General features: G+C 66.9%; 2 gene segments (V, D, J or C); both read right to left on the reverse strand.

Moving 5' to 3' along the window:
* Positions 1–373: 373 nt before the first annotated feature.
* LOC134152983 (immunoglobulin heavy constant epsilon-like) lies at positions 374–12,914 on the reverse strand. The segment is given in 5 exon segments: positions 374–895; positions 2,053–2,382; positions 3,502–3,711; positions 5,880–6,167; positions 12,566–12,914. Coding segments are annotated over 5 exon segments (1,518 nt in total).
* A 3,549-nt stretch (positions 12,915–16,463) lies between these two features.
* On the reverse strand, positions 16,464–21,471 carry LOC134152984 (immunoglobulin heavy constant epsilon-like). The segment is given in 6 exon segments: positions 16,464–16,798; positions 17,552–17,913; positions 17,952–18,243; positions 19,098–19,421; positions 21,088–21,375; positions 21,468–21,471. Coding segments are annotated over 6 exon segments (1,605 nt in total).
* Positions 21,472–21,976: the final 505 nt, after the last annotated feature.

The raw sequence follows: 21,976 nt of genomic DNA on the forward strand, positions 1-21,976 counted from the left end.
TCCGTGTGTCTGTCCCATACCCATCTGTCCGTGCACCCATCTGTCCGTGTGTCTGTCCCCACACCCATCTGTCCATGCACCCGTCTGTTCGTGCACCCGTCTGTCCGTGTGTCTGTCCCCGCACCCGTCTGTCCGTGTGTCTGTCCCCACATCCATCTGTCCATGCACCCGTCTGTTCGTGCACCCGTCTGTCCGTGCGTCTGTCCCGCACCCGTCTGTCCGTGTGTCTGCCCCGCACCCGTCTGTCCGTGCGTCTGTCCCCGCACCCGTTTGTCCTGCACCCCTCTGTCCGTGTGTCTGTCCCCGCACCCGTCTGTCCGTGCGTCTGTCCCCGCACCCGTCCGTCCCTCCGTTCCCCACGCAGACGCCGTCGTTTCGCTTTCTGCAGTTTATTTGCGGCCCGGCGGCGGCAGCCGCTGCTTGGTGCCGCGGTTGGTGCCGCGGTTGGTGCCGCGGTTGTTGGTGCAGCGCGGTTGTTGCCGCGGTTGTTGGTGCAGCGGCTGTTGCAGCACCGCGGTTGTCGGCCCCCGCGCCCCCCGCGCCGCCCCCCGCGCTCATTTACCGGGGCCGCGGGCGACGCTGCGCTGCAGGAAGCGCATGGGCAGCGCCTCGTGCACCACCATGCAGACGTACGGGTCGCCGCGCTCCCAGCTGGCCCGCGGCACGGCCAGGCGGCTGTAGAGGAAGAAGGCGCCGTCGGCGCCGCGGTCGCGGGCCGGCGCGCACGTGTCGGCGGCCGCCGGCTCCAGCGGCGCCTGGTTCCGCAGCCACTGCACCGAGACGGCCTCCGGGTAGAAGCCGCGCACGAGGCACGTCAGGCTCACGGTGTCCCAGCTGCTGCTCAGCTCCTCGGCCGGCGGCGGCAGCACGTAGACGCTGGGCGCCAGGCGCTTCCCTGCGCCGCCGCGGAGCGGGCCGGAGGAGGAGGAGGAGGAGGGAGGAAGGAGGCTCGTCAGAGCGGGGCCCCGCGGCGGGACGCTCCGCGCTCGGGGCCACGGCAGCGGGATGCTCCGCGCTCGGAGCAAGGCAAGCGGGATGCACGATGCTGGCGGGATGCTCCGCGCTCGGCACGACGCCGGCAGGATGCAGCGCGCTCGGAGCAAGGCAAGCGGGATGCACGATGCTGGCGGGATGCTCCGCGCTCGGAGCAAGGCAAGCGGGATGCACGATGCTGGCGGGATGCTCCGCGCTCGGAGCAAGGCAAGCGGGATGCACGATGCTGGCGGGATGCTCCGCGCTCGGAGCAAGGCAAGCGGGATGCACGATGCTGGCGGGATGCTCCGCGCTCGGAGCAAGGCAAGCGGGATGCACGATGCCAGCGGGATGCAGCGTGCTCAGTGCAAGGCAAGCGGGACGCAGCGCGCTCAGGGCCACGGCAGCGGGATGCTCCATGCTCGGAGCAAGGCAAGCGGGACGCACGATGCCGGTGGGATGCTCCGCGCTCGGCACGACGCCGGCAGGATGCACCGCGCTCGGAGCAAGGCAAGCGGGATGCACGATGCCGACGGGATGCACCGCGCTCGGCATGATGCCGGCAGGACGCAGCGCGCTCAGGGCCACGGCAGCAGGACGGAGCACGCTCGGAGCAAGGCAAGCGGGACACATGATGCCGGCGGGATGCACCGCGCTCGGCACGATGGCAGCAGGATGCACCACGCTCGGAGCAAGGCAAGCGGGACGCAGCGCGCTCAGCACGGTGCCGGCAGGATGCAGCGCGCTCGAGGCTGCGGCAGCAGGAATCAGTGCGCTCAGCACGACGGCAGTGGGATGCACGACGCCGGCGGGATGCACCACGCTCGGCACGATGGCAGCGGGATGCAGCATGCTCGGAGCAAGGCAAGCGGGACGCACGACGCCGGCGGGATGCACCGCGCTCGGGGCCACGGCAGCAGGATGCACAACGGCAGCGGGACGCACCGCGCTCGGCTCATCGCCGGCGGGACGCTCCGCGCTTGGAGCAAGGCAAGCGGGACGCACGACGCCGGCGGGATGCACCACGCTCGGCACGACGCCGGCGGGATGCACCGCGCTCGGTGCGACGCAGGCACCTACCGAACTGCCTGTCGACGGTGCGGCTGAGCGGCGCCGGGAGCTCGCTGTGGCTCACGGTGCAGGTGAAGGTCTCGCCCTCGTCCCAGGCGCGCGTGGAGATGGGCAGCTCGCTCCGGGCCGTGAAGGTGCCGTTGAGCTGCTCGCGCAGCTGCAGCGGCTGCGGGCTCAGCGGCCCGGCGCGCTCCCGCGCCCAGCTCACCCGCAGCCCCTCGTCGCTGGGCAGGTTGGAGACCAGGCACAGGAGCCGCGGCGACTGCGACATGTAGAGCTCCGAGGGGCTCGGCGGCAGCACGAAGAGCCGGATGCCGCTGGCGTCCGCCGGGCTGCCGCCTGCGCGGGGCGGCCGTCAGCGTCCGCCCGAGCCGGCTTGCACGCCCGTGCATTCACCCACAGCTTCCTTGCACACCTGTGCACCCACCCAGAGCCGCCTCGCACGCTCGTGCATCCACCCAGAGCCTCCTCGCACGCTCGTGCAACGGCCCAGAGCTGGCTCACATGCTCGTGCATCCACTCAGAGCCTCCTCGCACACTCGTGTGCCCGCCCAGAGCCAGCTCACACGCTCGTGCATCCACCCACAGCTTCCATGCATGCTCCTGCAGCCACCCAGAGCCGGCTTGCATACTCATGCACCCACCCAGAGCCTGTTTGCATGCTTGTGCGTCCACCCAGAGCTTCCTTGCACACTCCTGCATCCACCCAAAGCTCCTCTCCGTGCTCGTGCGTGCACCGAAGCTCACCTGTGTGCTTGTGCACGCTGTGCTTCACCTGCATGCTCCTGCACGCACCCCACGCTCGCTTGCACGCTCGTGCACCCACCTAGGCTTGCCAGCATGCTTTTGCAGGGACCTCAAGGCTCCCCCGCGTGCTCCAAAACCTCGTCTGTGTGGTTGTGCATGCACCCACGGCTCGCTTGCACGCCCATGCGCGCCCTATAGCCTCGTCTGGGCACTTCTGCATCCACCCAGGGCTTGCTCGCACGCTTGTGCACGCACCCGGACTTCCCTGCATGCTTGTGCATGGCCTTAAAGCTCTCCTGCACACATGTGCATGCACCCAAAGGTTCTCTGCACGCTTGTGTGTGCTCTAAAACCTCTCCTGCACACTCGTGCATGCACCAAACCCCTCCTGCATGCACCAAAGCTCTCCTGCACTCCCGTGCATGCACCAAGCCTCTCCTGCACACTCATGCATGCACTAAAACTCTCCTGCATGCTCGTGCATGCACCAAACCCCTCCTGCATGCACCAAAACTCTCCTGCACACCCATGCATGCACCAAACCTCTCCTGTGTGCTTGTGCATGCACCAAACCCCTCCTGCATGCACCAAAACTCTCCTGCACACCCATGCATGCACCAAACCCCTCCTGCATGCACCAAACCTCTCCGGCGGTCCCGTGCGTGCAGCTGGAGCCTGCGGCGCGCGGCCGGCCCGGCCGCCGGGGCTCACCTGGGCACTTGCGGGCGTTCTCCTCCAGCACGGTGCCGGTGCTGGCGTGCGAGACCCGGCAGCCGTAGCTCTTGTCCTGCCAGTCGGCGGCGGAGACGTTCACCTGGCTGCTGGTGCTGAAGGTGCGGCCGCCGGCGTCGGGCTGCGGGGTGCTTTGCTGCGACGGCAGCTGCGTGGGCTCGCCGTCCACCAGCCACTCCACCCGCACCGCTTTGGGGTAGAAGCGGGAGATGAAGCAGACGAGCTGGACGGTCCCGGGGCTGCAGGCGTAGAGCAGGCGGACGGTGGGCGGCACTGGCGTCCCACCTCCTGCGGGCGAGCGAGAGGCGCGGCGGCGCGGCGGCGGCGTCAGGGCGGCAGCGGCGGGGATGCGGCGGCGGTAAATGCGGCGAGCCCCCTCCCGCCGCCGGTGCGACGCGAAGTCGCAACCCCCGGCGGCCCGAACCCAACCCAGAACGGCCCAGATGCAACCCAAAGTGGCCCAACTGCGACCCAAAGTGGCCAATTGCAAACCCAAATGGCTCAATTGCAACCCAAAGTGGCCCAACTGCAACCCAAATGGCCCAGTTGCAACCCAAAGTGGCCCAGTTGCAAACCCAAATGGCTCAATTGCAACTCAGAATTGCCAACTGCAACCCAAATGGCCCAGTTGCAACTCAAAATTGCCAACTGCAACACAAAGTGGCCAAATTACAACCCTTAATGGCCCAATTTCAACCCAAAATGGCCCAATTGCAACCCCAAAATTGCCCAATTTCAACCCAAAGTGGCCAAATTACAACCTTTAATGACTTGATTTCAACCCCGAATGGCCCAATTACAACCCAAAGTGGCCAAATTACAACCTTTAACCCAAAATGGTTCAATTGCAACCCCAAATGGCCTGATTGCGACCCAAAGTGGCCCAATTACAACCCTCAAATGACCCAATTGCAATCCCCAAATGACCCAATTTCAACCCCAAACCAGCCCAACTGCAACCCGCAGCGGGGCCCAGCTGCACTGCAATGGAAGAGCGACGCAACGCAGAGCGATCGCAGTGCGACGCAGTGCGGTTGCCACGTGACCCCATTGCAACCCAGCGTGACCCCATTGCAACCCGAGATGAGCCAATTTCAACCCAGAATGAGCCAATTTCAACCCAAAATGAGCCGATTTCAACCCAGCTGCACCACGGTGGGAGCAAAGGAGCGCAATGCGACCACTGCGCGGTTGCAGCGCAACCCAGCGCGACCCCTTGGCACTGCAACGACGGAGCGATGCAACGCCCGGCGCGGCACAGGAGCAGCCAAGCGCAGGGCGCTGGTGCTGCAGCAGCACGCTGGCAGCGCAGAGCTGCGCCGGCAACGCGACTCAGAGCACTTGCAATGCAGCTCGGGGCGCTTGCAGTGCAAATCTGCACTTGCAATGCAACACGAGGTGCTTGCAATGCAGATCTGTGTGTGCAATGCAACTCAAGGTGCTTGCAACGCAAGTCTATGTGTGCAATGCAGCTCAAGGCGCTTGCAATGCAAATCTGCGCGTGCAATGCAGCTCAAGGTGCTTGCAGTGCAAATCTGCACTTGCAATGCAACTCGAGGTGCTTGCAACACAGACCTGTGTGTGCAATGCAACTCAAGGTGCTTGCAATGCAAATCTGCACTTGCAATGCAACTCAAGGTGCTTGCAACACAAGTCTATGTGTGCAATGCAGCTCGGGGCACTTGCAATGCAAATCTGCGCGTGCAGTGCAGCTCAAGGTGCTTGCAGTGCAAATCTGCACTTGCAATGCAACTCAAGGTGCTTGCAACGCAAGTCTATGTGTGCAATGCAGCTCGGGGCACTTGCAATGCAAATCTGCGCGTGCAGTGCAGCTCAAGGTGCTTGCAATGCAAATCTGCACTTGCAATGCAACTCGAGGTGCTTGCAACGCTAGTCTATGTGTGCAATGCAGCTCGGGGCACTTGCAATGCAAGTCTATGTGTGCAATGCTGCTCAAGGCACTTGCAATGCAGATCTGTGTGTGCAATGCAGCTCAAGATGATTGCAATGCAAATCTGCATATGCAATGCAGCTCGGTGCACTTGCAATGCAAATCCATGTGTGCAATGCAGCTCAGGGCGCTTGCAATGCAAATGTGCATGTGCAATGCAACTCGAGGCACTTGCAGTGCAAATCTGTGTGTGCAACGCAACTCGAGGAAACTGCAATGCAAATCTGCACGTGCAATGCAGCTTGGGGCACCTGCAGTGCAAATCCGTGTGTGCAACGCAGCTCAGGGCGCTTGCAATGCAAATCTGCGTGTGCCATGCAACTCGAGGAAATTGCAATGCAAATCTGTGTGCAATGCAGCTCAGGGCGCCTGCAGCGCACCCGAAGGCGCGCGCGGCCGTGCCTACCGTTAACATTCATGGTCTTCTTGTAGCCGGACGGCGGGTGGGACACGGTGCAGGAGACGCCTTCGACGCCAGTGGCCGGCAGCGTGAGCTGGCTGCTGAGGCTGAGGAGGCCGGAGGAAGGTTTCCGGACGGCGGGGAAGGTGAGGGGGCGCCCGTGGGCCCTGCCGCTGTCCCACTGCACCCGCACGGGCTCCGGGAGGTAGTCGCTGACGAAGCAGCCGACGACGATCTCGGAGGAGCTGCTGCCGCAGTGACGCAGCGGGAAGACGGACGGCGACGTGGTCCGGGCTGCGGAGGGAGGGGGGGACGGGGTCGGCGACCGCTGCGCCCAAAACGCAGTGCTGGGCGCCCGGGATGCTCCGTCTGCCCCCCAAAACACAGCGCTGGGCGCCCGGGATGCTCCGTCTGCCCCCAAAACGCAGCGCTGGGCACCCGGGATGCTCCGTCTGCCCCAAAACGCAGCGCTGGGCGCCCGGGATGCTCCGTCTGCCCCAAAACGCAGCGCTGGGCACCCGGGATGCTCCGTCTGCCCCAAAACGCAGCGCTGGGCACCCGGGATGCTCCGTCTGCCCCAAAACGCAGCGCTGGGCACCCGGGATGCTCCGTCTGCCCCCAAAACGCAGCGCTGGGCACCCGGGATGCTCCGTCTGCCCCAAAACGCAGCGCTGGGCGCCCGGGATGCTCCGTCTGCCCCCAAAACGCAGCGCTGGGCACCCGGGATGCTCCGTCTGCCCCAAAACGCAGCGCTGGGCGCCCGGGATGCTCCGTCTGCCCCCAAACGCAGCGCTGGGCACCCGGGATGCTCCATCTGCCCCCAAAACGCAGCGCTGGGCACCCGGGATGCTCCGTCTGCCCCAAAACGCAGCGCTGGGCGCCCGGGATGCTCCGTCTGCGCCCAAAACGCAGCGCTGGGCGCCCGGGATGCTCCGTCTGCCCCAAAACGCAGCGCTGGGCACCCGGGATGCTCCGTCTGCCCCCAAAACGCAGCGCTGGGCGCCCGGGATGCTCCGTCTGCCCCAAAACGCAGCGCTGGGCACCCGGGATGCTCCGTCTGCCCCCAAAACGCAGCGCTGGGCGCCCGGGATGCTCCGTCTGCCCCAAAACGCAGCGCTGGGCACCCGGGATGCTCCGTCTGCCCCCAAAACGCAGCGCTGGGCACCCGGGATGCTCCGTCTGCCCCCAAAACGCAGCGCTGGGCGCCCGGGATGCTCCGTCTCCCCCAAAACGCAGCGCTGGGCGCCCGGGATGCTCCGTCTGCCCCCAAAACGCAGCGCTGGGCGCCCGGGATGCTCCGTCTGCCCCCAAAACGCAGCGCTGGGCACCCGGGATGCTCCGTCTGCCCCCAAAACGCAGCGCTGGGCACCCGGGATGCTCCGTCTGCCCCAAAACGCAGCGCTGGGCACCCGGGATGCTCCGTCTCCCCCAAAACGCAGCGCTGGGCGCCCGGGATGCTCCGTCTGCCCCCAAACGCAGCGCTGGGCACCCGGGATGCTCCGTCTGCTCCCAAAACGCAGCGCTGGGCACCCGGGATGCTCCGTCTGCCCCAAAACGCAGCGCTGGGCACCCGGGATGCTCCGTCTGCTCCCAAAACGCAGCGCTGGGCGCCCGGGATGCTCCGTCTGCCCCCAAAACGCAGCGCTGGGCACCCGGGATGCTCCGTCTGCCCCAAAACGCAGCGCTGGGCGCCCGGGATGCTCCGTCTGCCCCCAAACGCAGCGCTCGGCGCCCGGGATGCTCCGTCTGCCCCAAAACGCAGCGCTGGGCACCCGGGATGCTCCGTCTGCCCCAAAACGCAGCGCTGGGCACCCGGGATGCTCCGTCTGCGCCCAAAACGCAGCGCTGGGCACCCGGGATGCTCCGTCTGCGCCCAAAACGCAGCGCTGGGCGCCCGGGATGCTCCGTCTGCCCCCAAAACGCAGCGCTGGGCGCCCGGGATGCTCCGTCTGCCCCAAAACGCAGCGCTGGGCACCCGGGATGCTCCGTCTGCCCCCAAAACGCAGCGCTGGGCGCCCGGGATGCTCCGTCTGCCCCCAAAACGCAGCGCTGGGCACCCGGGATGCTCCGTCTGCCCCCAAAACGCAGCGCTGGGCGCCCGGGATGCTCCGTCTGCCCCAAAACGCAGCGCTGGGCACCCGGGATGCTCCGTCTGCCCCCAAAACGCAGCGCTGGGCACCCGGGATGCTCCGTCTGCCCCCAAAACGCAGCGCTGGGCGCCCGGGATGCTCCGTCTGCCCCCAAAACGCAGCGCTGGGCGCCCGGGATGCTCCGTCTCCCCCAAAACGCAGCGCTGGGCGCCCGGGATGCTCCGTCTGCCCCCAAAACGCAGCGCTGGGCGCCCGGGATGCTCCGTCTGCCCCCAAAACGCAGCGCTGGGCGCCCGGGATGCTCCGTCTGCCCCCAAAACGCAGCGCTGGGCACCCGGGATGCTCCGTCTGCCCCAAAACGCAGCGCTGGGCACCCGGGATGCTCCGTCTGCCCCCAAAACGCAGCGCTGGGCACCCGGGATGCTCCGTCTGCCCCCAAAACGCAGCGCTGGGCGCCCGGGATGCTCCGTCTGCCCCCAAACGCAGCGCTGGGCACCCGGGATGCTCCGTCTGCCCCAAAACGCAGCGCTGGGCACCCGGGATGCTCCGTCTGCTCCCAAAACGCAGCGCTGGGCACCCGGGATGCTCCGTCTGCCCCAAAACGCAGCGCTGGGCACCCGGGATGCTCCGTCTGCCCCCAAAACGCAGCGCTGGGCACCCGGGATGCTCCGTCTGCCCCCAAAACGCAGCGCTGGGCACCCGGGATGCTCCGTCTGCCCCCAAAACGCAGCGCTGGGCACCCGGGATGCTCCGTCTGCCCCCAAAACGCAGCGCTGGGCGCCCGGGATGCTCCGTCTGCCCCCAAAACGCAGCGCTGGGCACCCGGGATGCTCCGTCTGCCCCCAAACGCAGCGCTGGGCACCCGGGATGCTCCGTCTGCCCCAAAACGCAGCGCTGGGCACCCGGGATGCTCCGTCTGCCCCCAAAACGCAGCGCTGGGCGCCCGGGATGCTCCGTCTGCCCCCAAAACGCAGCGCTGGGCGCCCGGGATGCTCCGTCTGCGCCCAAAACGCAGCGCTGGGCGCCCGGGATGCTCCGTCTGCCCCCAAAACGCAGCGCTGGGCACCCGGGATGCTCCGTCTGCCCCAAAACGCAGCGCTGGGCACCCGGGATGCTCCGTCTGCCCCAAAACGCAGCGCTGGGCGCCCGGGATGCTCCGTCTGCCCCCAAAACGCAGCGCTGGGCACCCGGGATGCTCCGTCTGCCCCAAAACGCAGCGCTGGGCGCCCGGGATGCTCCGTCTGCCCCCAAAACGCAGCGCTGGGCACCCGGGATGCTCCGTCTGCCCCCAAAACGCAGCGCTGGGCGCCCGGGATGCTCCGTCTGCCCCAAAACGCAGCGCTGGGCACCCGGGATGCTCCGTCTGCCCCCAAAACGCAGCGCTGGGCACCCGGGATGCTCCGTCTGCCCCCAAAACGCAGCGCTGGGCGCCCGGGATGCTCCGTCTCCCCCAAAACGCAGCGCTGGGCGCCCGGGATGCTCCGTCTGCCCCAAAACGCAGCGCTGGGCGCCCGGGATGCTCCGTCTGCTCCCAAAACGCAGTGCTGGGCGCCCGGGATGCTCCGTCTGCCCCCAAAACGCAGCGCTGGGCACCCGGGATGCTCCGTCTGCCCCCAAAACGCAGCGCTGGGCACCCGGGATGCTCCGTCTGCCCCCAAAACGCAGCGCTGGGCGCCCGGGATGCTCCGTCTGCCCCAAAACGCAGCGCTGGGCACCCGGGATGCTCCGTCTGCCCCCAAACGCAGCGCTGGGCACCCGGGATGCTCCGTCTGCCCCCAAAACGCAGCGCTGGGCGCCCGGGATGCTCCGTCTGCCCCAAAACGCAGCGCTGGGCACCCGGGATGCTCCGTCTGCCCCCAAAACGCAGCGCTGGGCGCCCGGGATGCTCCGTCTGCCCCCAAAATCCCGCCTTTTGCACCCAAACGGCGGCTCCCGGCACCCAAATTTGCCCTTTTCTCACCGAACTCCCCCCCCCCCCCCGCTGCCCCTCCAAGGGGCCCCATAGGCCCTATAGGGACCCCCTGCCCCAGAGCTCCCCATGCCCTATAACTCCCTGCCTATAGCTGACCCTGCCCCATAGCTCCCCACCCTATAGCTACCCCTGCCCTATAACTCCCTGCCCCAGAGCTCCCCATGCCCTATAACTCCCTGCCTATAGCTGACCCTGCCCCATAGCTCCCCGCCCTATAGCTACCGCTGCCCTATAACTCCCTGCCCCAGAGCTCCCCATGCCCTATAACTCCCGGCCCTATAGCTGACCCTGCCCCATAGCTCCCCGCCCAATAGTTACCCCTGCCCTATAACTCCCTGTGCCCCATAACTCCCTGCCCTATAACTACCCCAGCCCTATAACTCCCTGCCCCAGAGATCCCCATGCCCTCTAACTTCCTGCCTATAGCTGCCCCTGCCCCATAGCTCCCTGCCCAATAGCTACCCTTGCCCTGTAACTCCCTGTGCCCCATAACTCCCTGCCCTATAACTACCCCAAACCTGTAACTCCCTGCCCCAGAGATCCCCCAGCCCTATAACTTCCTGCCCTATAACTCCCTGTGCCCCATAACTCCCTGTCCCATAGCTACCCCAGCCCTATAGGTCCCTGCCCCATAGCTCCCTGCCCCATAGCGCCCTGCCCTATAGCTCCTCCAGCACCATAGCTCCTGCTACTCCACATCTCCCTGCCCTATAGCTCCCTGCCCCATAGATCTCCCTACCGTATAGCTCCTCCACCCCATAGCTCCCTGTCCCATAGCACACCCTTTCCAATAACTCCCTGCCCCATAGCTACCCCTGCCCCATACCTCCCTGCCCTATAGCTGCCTCCGCCCCAAAGATCTCCCTGCCCTGTAGTTCCCTGCCCTATAGCTCCCCCAGCCCCACAGCTCCTGCCATCCCATATCTCCCTGCCCTATAGCTCCCTGCCCCATAGCTACCCCTGCCCCATACCTCCCTGTCCTATAGTTGCCTCCGTCCCATAGATCTCCCTGCCCTTAGCTCCCTGCCCCACAGCTCCTCCAGCACCATAGCTCCCTGCGCCATAGCTACCCCTACCCATAGCTACCCCTGCCCCATAGCTCCCTGCCCCACAGCTCCTCAAGCACCATAGCTCCCTGCGCCATAGCTCGCCCTACTCCATAGCTACCCCTGCCCCATAGCTCCTCCAGCACCATAGCTCCCTGCCCCATAGCTACCTCCACCCCATAGCTACCCCTGCCCCATAGATCTCCCTGCCCTATAGCTCCCCCAGCCCCACAGCTCCTGCCATCCCATATCTCCCTGCCCTATAGCTCCCTGCCCTATAGCTACCCCCACCCCATAGCTACCCCTGCCCCATACCTCCCTGCCCTATAGCTCCCCCAGACCCATAGCTCTCCCTGCCCTATAGCTCCCTGCCCCATAGATCTCCCTGCCCTATAGCTCCCCCAGCCCCACAGCTCCTGCCATCCCATATCTCCCTGCCCTATAGCTCCCTGCCCCATAGCTACCCCTACCCCAATGCTACCCCTGCCCCATACCTCCCTGTCCAATAGCTGCCTGCCTCATAGATCTCCCTGCCCTATAGCTCCCTGCCCTATAGCTCCCTCAGCCCTAAACCTCCCTGCCCATAGCTACCCCTGCCCTGTAGTTATCCCTGCCCCATACCTCCCTGTCCTATAGCTGCCTCTGCCCCATAGCTACCCCTGCCCCATAGCTACCCCTGTCCCATACTCCCTGCCCTATAGCTCCCTGCCCCATAGCTCCTCCAGCCCCATAGCTCCCTGCTCCAATAGCTACACCTGCCCCATAGCTACCCCTGCCCCATACCTCCCTGTCCTATAGCTGCCTCCGTCCCATAGATCTCCCTGCCCGTAGCTCCCTGTCCTATAGCTCCCTGCCCATAGCTACCCCGCCCCATAGCTCCCTGCCCCATAGCTCCTCCAGCACCATAGCTTCCTGTGCTATAGCTACCCCTACCCCATAGCTACCCTTGCCCCATACCTCCCTGCCCTATAGCTCCCTGCCCCATAGCTCCTCCAGCACCATAGCTCCCTGCCCCATAGCTACCCCTACCCCATAGCTACCCCCTGCCCCATAGCTCCCTGCCCCATAGCTCCTCCAGCACCACAGCTACCCCTGCCCCATAGCTCTCTCAGCCCTAGAGCTCCTGCCCCATAGCTCCTCCAGCCCCATAGCTCCCTGCCCCATAGCTCCCCCTATCCTGTAGCTCCCTGTCCCATAGATTCCTGCCCCATAGCTCACCCTTTCCGATAGCTCCCTGTCCCCATAGCTCCTCCAGCCCCGTAGCTCCCTGCCCCATAGCTCCCCCTGCCCCATTGCTTCCTGCCCCATAGCTACACCTGCTCTACAGCTCCCCTGCCCCATAGCTCTCCCTGCCCCGTATCTCCCTACCCTATAGGTCCCCTTCCCCATCGCTCCCCCTGCTCCATAGCTCCCCCAGCCCCATAGCTCCCCAGCCCTATAGCTCCCCTGACCCATAGCTCCCCCTGCCCCACAGCTCCCTCTGCCTTCGGGACTCCCAGTCCACAGCAGCCCCCCACCCCCCCGCTGGTGCCCCACAGCTCCCGGCCCCCCAGGAGGGCCCAGGTGTCCGGTGCAGCGACCTACCTGCGGGCGGCCCCACGGTGGCCCCACAGCTCCGCTGCACGTCGCCCCACGCCTCCGCCCCAAGGCTCGGCCCCACGGCTCTGCCCCACAGCTCGGCCCCACGACTCTGCCCCTCAGCGTCCCCATGGCGGCGCCCCACGCCCGTCCCTGCCCCACGGCGCCGGCAAATGCAGCCGCGGCCGCCGCCAACTTCCCCTTTCGCCCCCGCCCCACGGCGGGGAGGCGCCTGCCCCACGGCGTCCCCGGGGACCCCCCGCGCCGCCCGCCCCATGGCGACATCCGCCGTTGCCCCATGGCGGTCCACTGCTGCGGCCCCATAGCGCCCCCCGGCGGCGCCCTGTGGCCCCATAGCGCCGCTCCCCCGCCCCATTCACCGCGCCCCCCATAGCGCCCCACAGCGCCGCCCCCTCCTCCCCATAGCACCGTCCCTCCCCCACCCCATAGCGCCCCATGGTGCCATCCCCCGCCCCATTGCGCCCCCCGGCGGCGCCCTGTGGCCCCATAGCGCCCCCCAGCGCCGCCCCCGGCCCCCCCCGGCGGCGCCCCCCACCCCATAGCGCCCCATGGCACCACCCCCGTCCCATACCGCCCCCCGGCTGCTCCCCCCCCCCCGCCCCATAGCGCTTCCCAGCACCGCCCCATGGCGCCGATCCCGCCCCATAGCGCCCCCCAGCGGCACCCTCTCGCCCTATGGCGCCCCCTAGCACGGCCCCTTGGCGCCCCCCCCCCGCCCCATAGCGCCCCCCCCCCGCCCCCCCGGCGCCCCCCAGCGGAGCCGACGCGGGTTCTTCTCCCCGCTCCGGTTTCTCTTTGTTTGTTGTGAAAACGCCCCAAAATACAAAACAGGCGCCGGAGGGGGAAGACGTGTGGGGCGGGGGGGGTGTGGGGCAGGGGGGACATGCGTGGGGGGGGTGCGGGGGGGGCTGGGGAACATGTGGGGCGGGGGGGTGTGTGGGGCGGGGGGAACGGGGGGGGGCATGCGCGGTGAGGGAGCGAGGGGGCTGGGTGATGTGTGGGGTGGGGGGACATGTGGGGTGGGGGGACGTGTGGGGCAGGGGGACGTGTGGGGCTGGAGGGGATGTGTAAGACAGGAGGATGTGTGGGGCTGGGGGAGACATATGGGGCTGGGGGGGGTATGTGTGGCACTGGGGGACGTGTGGGTCTGGGGGAGATGTGTGGGGCGGGGGATGTGGGGGGCTTGGAGGGGCGGGGGGGCGAGGGGATGTACAGGGCAGGCGTGTGGGGTGGGGGGAACATGTGGGACAGGTGTGGGGTGTGTGCAGGGCAGTTGTGGGGCAGACGTGCGGCAGTTGTGGGGCAGATGTGGGGCACACGTGGGCCAGCCATGGTGCAAACACGGGGCAGATGGGGGGCAGATGTGGAGTAGTTGTGGGGCGGCTGTGGGGCAGATGTGGGTAGATGCAGGGTGGCCGCAGGACATCTGTGGGTCAAATGGGGGGCAGTCACAGGGCAGATGCAGGGCACATGTGGGGCAGCTGTGGGGTGGTTGTGGGGCAGGTGCAGAACAGTTGTGGGGCAGATGTGGGCGGTTATGGGGCAGATGTGGGGTGGCTGTGGGGCAGACATGGGGTGGTTGTGGGGCAGTCGCAGAGCAGGTGCGGGGCACACACGGGCCGGCCGTGGTGCACCCGTGGGGCAGCCGTGGGGGCAGTCGCGGAGCAGCTGCAGGGTGGTCGCCGTGGGGCGCTCGCCGTGGGGCGCGCACCGTGGGGCGTGCGCCGTGGGGCTACACGCCGTCCTTGCCCGGGACGCCGGCGCGGCCCTGCCGCAGCTGCAGCACAGTGGCCACCAGCCACTTGACCTGTGGGGCCGGGGGTGGGGGTCAGCAGTGGGGCAGGGCGGCCCCACGGCGGCCCCACGGCAGCCCCACGGCGGCCCCCTGCGCCCCAGCTCACCTTGAAGAGGGTGACGGTGGCACTGTAGCAGACGCTGAGGAGGAAGAGGGTGATGAAGACGGCGATGGTGGCCCAGAGCCCGTCCAGGTCCTCGTCGCCCTCGTCCGGGCAGCTCGTGTCCATCAGGGCCAGCTCTGCGCCGTGGGGTGGGGGGAGACACGGGGGGCATCAGGGCCGGGGGGCGGAGCCACTCGCCCCCCCCTGACCCCCCCGTCCATCCCTCCGTCCATCTGTCCATCCCCATCCATCCCTTCATCCATCCATCCCACCATCCATCCCACCATCCATCCCACCGTCCATCCCTCTGTCCATCCTGCCATCATCCATCTCTCCTTCCATCCCGTCATCCATCCCACCACCTACCCCACCGTCCATCCATCCTTCCATCCCTCCATCCATCCCTCCATCCATCCTTCCATCCCTCCCTCCTTCCATTTCTCCATCCTTCCATCTATCGCCCCACCCAGCTCCCCGTCCATCGCTCCTTCCATCCCTCCATCCCTCTATCCATCCATTCCTCCATCCATCTCTCCACCCATCCCTCCTTCCATCTCTCCATCCACCTCTCCATCCATACCTCCATCCATCCATCCCATCACCTACCCCACTGTCCATCCATCCTTCCATTCATCCTTCCATCCATCCCTCCATCTGTCCTGCCATCCATCCCACCATCCATCCCTCCCTCCATCCATTCCTCCACCCATCTCTCCATCTATCCTTCCATCTCTCCTTCCATCCATCCCTCCATCTGTCCTGCCATCCATCCCTCCATCCATTCCTCCACCCATCCCTCCATCTATCCTTCCATCTCTCCTTCCATCCATCCCTCCATCCATCCTGCCATCCATCCCACCATCCATCTCTCCACCCATCCCTCCTTCCATCCTTCCATCCATCCCTCCGTCCGTCCTGCCATCCATCCCTCCATCCATCTCTCCATCCATTCCTTCACCCATCCCTCCATGTCTACATGCTCCAGCCAGGCCCCCACCCACCCGTCCCCCCAGTCAACCATCCGTCCTTCCTATCAACCCTTCTCTTTCCCAACAACCATCGCTGTTTCCACCTCCCTCGGCCCAGCCACCACTGTCATCCCGGTGCCCTCTACGGAGGGCACCAACCCGCCGTTGCTGCCCAGCCGGCTGGCGCCCGGCCACCGCCGCCCCCCAGCCCAGCAGCCCCTCGAAGCACTGAGCCATCCCACCAGCCAGCCACTGGCCAACCAGAACAGCGACCAATGAACCAGCCAACTCGCCATAAGCAACCGCTCAGCCTTCTGTCCGTCCATCCATCCATCCCTCCCTCCAACCAACCAACCAATGAACCAACCAATGAACCATCCATCCAACCAGCCCATCAACCAACCAGCCAATCAACCAATGAACCATTCATCCATCCATCCAACCACGCAGCCAATGAACCATCCAACCAAGCAGCCAAGCAACCAGCCAATGAACCATGCAACCAACCAACCAACCAATCAACCAACCAACCAATTAACCATTCATCCATCCAACCGTCCACCCAACCCATCAATCAACCAAGCATCCATCCAACCAACCATCCACCCAACCAACCCATCATCCATCCAACCAACCCATCAATCAACCAAGCATCCATCCATGCAACCATCCATCCAACCAGTCCCTCATCCATCCAATCAACTCCTCACCCATTCATCCATCCAAACAACCCCTCATCCATCCAATCAACCCATCATCCAACCGACCAACCAACCCATCAATCAGAGATGCCCCTGTGTTGAAAACTTGTCCCCAGGTTGCAAACGTGCCCCTGGGCTGCAACTCCCCCCCCCGACCTCCTCATGGGGACCCCCGCGCCCCCCTGCAAAGACACCACGCTGGCGGAGACCCGGCGCTGCGAGACCAGGTTGCTTCGGCTTTATTGGAGGAAGGGGCCGGGGCGGAGCTGGGAGCCGCGGAGGGTATTTACAGGCGGCGAAGCGCCGGCGCCGGCGGCTATTTACCGGGGCTCTTCTGCAGCAGGCGCTGGGTGAACTTCAGCGGCAGGGCCTCGTGCACCACCATGCAGGCGTAGGAGGCCCTGTCCTCCCAGCTGGCGCGCGGCACCGTCAGCTTGCTGTACACGAAGAAGGAGGAGTCGCCGGGGCGCTCGCGGAGCGGCGGCGTGGTGATGGCGGCGCCGGCCGGCACGGCGTTGTGGTTCTTCAGCCACTGCACGTCGACGTTCTCCGGGTAGAAGCCCCGCACCAGGCAGGTGAGGGTCACGTCGGGCTGCGACAGCTCCTCAGGGCTGGGCGGCAGGGCGAAGACGCTGGGCGGCGAGGCCTTGCCTGCGGGCGGGTGGGGGGCACCGTCAGCCACGGCCGCGGTGGGGACCTCGGCGGTGGTGGGGCCATGGTGGTGCCGTGGTGGTGGAGGGGACCATGGCCATAGTGAGGATCACGGCGGTGGTGGGGCCATGGTAGTGGTGAGGACCACAACATTGGTGGGACCACGATGGTGGTGAGGACCATGGTGGTGGTGGGGACCACGGCAGTGATGGGACCACGATGGTGGTGAAGACCATGGTGGTGGTGGGGACCACGGCAGTGGTGGGACCACGATGGTGGTGAGGACCATGGTGGTGGTGGGGACCACGGCCACGGTGAGGATCACGGCGGTGGTGAGGACCATGGCGGTGGTGGGGCCATGGTGGTGGTGAGAACCATGGCGGTGGTGCAGCGGTGGGGGGGATCATGGTGGTAGCGAGTACCATGGCAGCTGTAGTGGGGACTATGACGGCCATGGTGAGGACCGCGGTGGAGGTGAGGGCCATGATGCCCATGGTGAGGACCACAACGCCCATGGCAAGGACCACGGCGCCCACAGCGCAGACCATGGAGGTGATGAGGACCACAACGTCCACAGCGAGGACCTCTCTCCATCCATCTCTCCACCCATCCCTCCATCCATCCTTCTATCCCTCCTTCCATCCATCCCTCCGTCCGTCCTGCCATCCATCCCTCCATCCATCTCTCCATCCATTCTTTCACCCATCCCTCCATGTCTATGTGCTCCAGCCAGGCCTCCACCCATCCCGCCACCCATCATGGCGAGGACCATGATGCCCATGGCATGGACCACGGAGGTGGTGAGGACCACAACGCCCATGGTGAGGACCACGACGCCCACAGCATGGACCATGGAGGTGGTGAGGACCACGACGCCCGTGGCGAGGACCACGACACCCATGGTGAGGACCACGACGCCCACGGCATGGACCACGGAGGTGGTGAGGACCACGACGCCCATGGTGAGGACCACGACGCCCACAGCATGGACCATGGAGGTGGTGAGGACCACGACACCCGCGGCGAGGACCACGACACGCATGGTGAGGACCACGACGCCCATGGCATGGACCACGGAGGTGGTGAGGACCACGGCGGCCGCGGTGGGGACCCACCTGAGCGCCGGGCGACGGACTTGGAGAGGGGCACGGGCAGCTCCTCGTGGCGCACGGTGCAGGTGAAGCGCTCGCCGGCCTCCCAGTCCTCGGTGGCCACGGCCAGGGCGCTGCTGGCCGTGAAGGTGCCGTTGAACTGCTCGCGCAGCTCCAGCGAGTCGGGCAGCAGGGCGCCGGGGCGCTCGCGGCTCCAGGAGAGCTGCAGGCCGCTGTCGCTGGGCAGGTTGACGGCGACGCAGCGCAGCTTGGCGTCCCGCCGCACGTAGAGGCCCGCCGGGCTCGGCGGCAGCACGAAGGTCGCGACGCTGCTGGTGCAGCGGCTCTCGGCGCCTGCCGGGCCGCGCCGGGCGCCTGAGACGGGGGGCGGCGGGAAGGTGCCGCCGCGACCCCGCTGCCACCCCGCGCCGCTGCCAACCGTGCAGCGATGCAAACCGTGCGGCGTTGCAAACCGTGCAGCAATGCAAACCCTTGCAGCGTTGCAAACTCTTTGTGGCGTTGCAAACCCTTGTGGTGTTGCAAACCCTTGTGGTGTTGCAAACCCTCGCAGCACTGGAAACCCTCGAAGCGTTGCAAGCCCGCATGCCGCTGCAAAGCCTTTGCGCTATGGCCTGCCCCATGGCCGGGGAAAAGCCGTGCATCCTCGCAAAGCGTTGCGTCGTTGCAAAGCATTGCATCGTTGCAAAGCATTGCATCGTTGGCGTCATTGCAAAGCGTTGCGTTGTTGCAAAGCATTGCATCGTTGCAAAGCCACGTGTCATTGCAAATTGTTGCATCGTTGCAAAGTGTTGCGTTATTGCAAAGCATTTTGCATCGTTGGCGTCATTGCAAAGCGTTGCATCGTTGCAAAGCCATGCGTCGTTGCAAAGCGTTGCGTTATTGCAAAGCGTTGCGTCGTTGTAGCCTTGCATCGCTGCAGCGTTGCGTCGTTGCAAAGCATTGCATCGTTGCAAAGCCACGTGTCATTGCAAAGCGTTGCATCGTTGTAGCCTTGCGTCGTTGCAAACCCGCGCACCATCGCTAGCCCCGAGCACCACTGCAAGCCCCACGCATCACCGCAAGCCCCGTGCAAGGCCTTGCCCCACCTTGTCCCTGCATCGCCACCCGCTCGGGGGCAGCGCAGGACCCCGCGGCCCGCCCCACGCCGCGCCGCCCCACGGCCCGCCCCACGCCGCGCCGCGCCTCACCGGGGCAGTGTCGCGCGTGGTCCAGCACGACGGTGTCGGTGCCGGGGTGCCGCACGCGGCAGGTGACGGTCCTGCCCTCCAGCCAGTCGTGCCGCGACACGTTGGTGCGGCTGGAGACGGCGAAGGTGGCGGCGCCGTCCTGGCGCCGCGGCCGCCCGGCGGTGGCCAGCAGCAGCCCCGGCTCGTCGTCCAGCAGCCACTCGACGGAGACGGCGGCCGGCGCGAAGCCCGACGCCAGGCACAGCAGCTCCACCGAGTCGGCGCCGCAGGAGGCCGAGTGCAGCACCCGCACGGCGGGCGGCGAGAGCGCGGCGCTGCCGCAGGCTGCGGGGCCGCAGCGGAGGGCGAGGGCCGTGGGGGGCGGCTCCGCGACCCCCCCCGACCCACCGTGCCCCCCCACCGCGCCCCGCTGCGCGCCCCACTGCGCCCCCGGCCCCCCTCCCTTCCCCCTTCGCACCAGGTTCTGGGACAGGGACGGGCCGGGCGCGGTGCAACGAGCCCCCGGGGGGGGGTCTGCCCCATTGCACGTGGGGCAACGAGCCCCGGGGGGGGTCTGCCCCATTGCACGTGGGGCAACGAGCCCCCGGGGGGGGGTCTGCCCCATTGCACGTGGGGCAACGAGCCCCGGGGGGGGGTCTGCCCCATTGCACGTGGGGCAACGAGCCCCGGGGGTCTCCTGCCCCATTGCATGCGGTGCAACGAGCCCCCGGGGGGGGGTCTGCCCCATTGCATGTGGGGCAACGAGCCCCGGAGGGGTCTGCCCCATTGCACGTGGGGCAACGAGCCCCGGGGGTCTCCTGCCCCATTGCACATGGTGCAACGAGCCCCAGGGGTCTCCTGCCCCATTGCACACGGTGCAACGAGCCCCGGGGGTCTCCTGCCCCACTGCACATGGTGCAACAAGCCCCAGGGGTCTCCTGCCCCATTGCACATGGTGCAACGAGCCCCAGGGGTCTCCTGCCCCACTGCACATGGTGCAACAAGCCCCAGGGGTCTCCTGCCCCATTGCACACGGTGCAACGAGCCCCGGGGGTCTCCTGCCCCACTGCACATGGTGCAACGAGCTCCGGGGGTCTCCTGCCCCACTGCACATGGTGCAACAAGCCCCAGGGGTCTCCTGCCCCATTGCACATGGTGCAACGAGCCCCAGGGGTCTCCTGCCCCATTGCACACGGTGCAACGAGCCCCGGGGGTCTCCTGCCCCACTGCACATGGTGCAACGAGCTCCGGGGGTCTCCTGCCCCACTGCACATGGTGCAACGAGCCCCAGGGGTCTCCTGCCCCATTGCCTCCCTCTGCCTGTTGCAGAAAACCTCATCTCTGCCCCCCCTATTTCTTCCTCATTTCATGAGTTATTGGGACAGGGACGGGCCATGCGCGGTGCAGTGAGCCCCACGGGACGTCCCGCCCCATAGCACGTGGTGCAATGAGCCCCAGGGGACGTCCCGCCCCATAGCACATGGTGCAATGAGCCCCAGGAACCTCCCGCCCCATAGCACGTGGTGCAAGGAGCCCCATGGGACGTCCCGCCCCATAGCACATGGTGCAATGAGCCCCAGGAATCTCCCGCCCCATAGCACGTGTTGCAATGAGCCCCACGGGACGCCCCGCCCCATAGCACATGGTTCAACGAGCCCCAGGAATCTCCCGCCCCATAGCACGTGTTGCAGTGAGCCCCACGGGACGTCCCGCCCCATAGCACATGGTTCAACCAGCCCCAGGAACCTCCCGCCCCATAGCACGTGTTGCAGTGAGCCCCACGGGACGTCCCGCCCCATAGCACATGGTTCAACCAGCCCCAGGAACCTCCCGCCCCATAGCACCTGGTGCAAGGAGCCCCGGGCACGTCCCGCCCCATAGCATCCCTCCGGCCTGCTGCAGAAAGGCCTCTTTGCTGCCGGCCTCCTTCCCCCTTGGCGCGGCCCAGGCCCCCCGCGGCCGCCCCCCGGCCGCCCCCCGACGCCCCCAGCCCCACGGCCGCCCCGCTCACCTTCGACGTCCCTCTGGACGCGGCTGCCGCTGGGCGCGTGCCGCACGGTGCAGGTGTAGGGGCCGTCGGCGCCGGCCGGCACGCGCAGCCGGCTGCTCAGGCGGTAGAGCCCCGTGGCCGGGTCGAGCGCCGCGGCGGAGGTCTCGGCGGCGCCGGCGCCCGGCCCGCTCCAGCTCACCGACACCGGCGCCGGCAGGAAGCCGCTCACCAGGCAGCCCACGGCCGCGGCGGCCGCGGCGGCCTCGCAGCACGGCGCCAGCGGGAACACGGAGGGGGCCGACACGGAGGCTGCGGGGGGGGGGGGGGGGTCAGTGGGGTGGGGGGGGAGTGCGCCCCACGGCGGCACAGCAGCCCCCCGGGGCGCGCAAGGACCCCCCCACCCATTGCATAGGGAGGGGGTGTGCAAATCCCCCCCCCGGACCCATAGCGTGGGGAGGGAGGAGCAAAGAGCCTCCTGCCCCATTGCACGTGGAAGGGGGTGCAAAGATCCCCCCCTGCCCCATAGCACGGGGAGGGGGGAGCAAAGAGCCCCCCCTGCCCCATAGCACGGGGAGGGGGGAGCAAAGAGCCCCCCCCGCCCCATAGCACAGGGAGGGGGGAGCAAAGATCCCCCCCTGCCCCATAGCACGGGGAGGGGGGAGCAAAGAGCCCCCCTGCCCCATAGCACGGGGAGGGGGGAGCAAAGAGCCCCCCCTGCCCCATAGCACGGGGAGGGGGGAGCAAAGAGCCTCCTGCCCCATAGCACAGGGAGGGAGGAGCAAAGAGCCCCTCTGCCCCATAGCACAGGGGGGGGTGCAAAGAGCCTCCTGCCCCATAGCACAGGGAGGGGGGAGCAAAGAGCCCCCCCTGCCCCATAGCACGTGGAGCGGGGAGCAAAGAGCCCCCCTGC

This window comes from Rhea pennata, chromosome 37, assembly GCF_028389875.1.
Source record: "Rhea pennata isolate bPtePen1 chromosome 37, bPtePen1.pri, whole genome shotgun sequence".
NCBI lineage: Eukaryota > Metazoa > Chordata > Aves > Rheiformes > Rheidae > Rhea > Rhea pennata.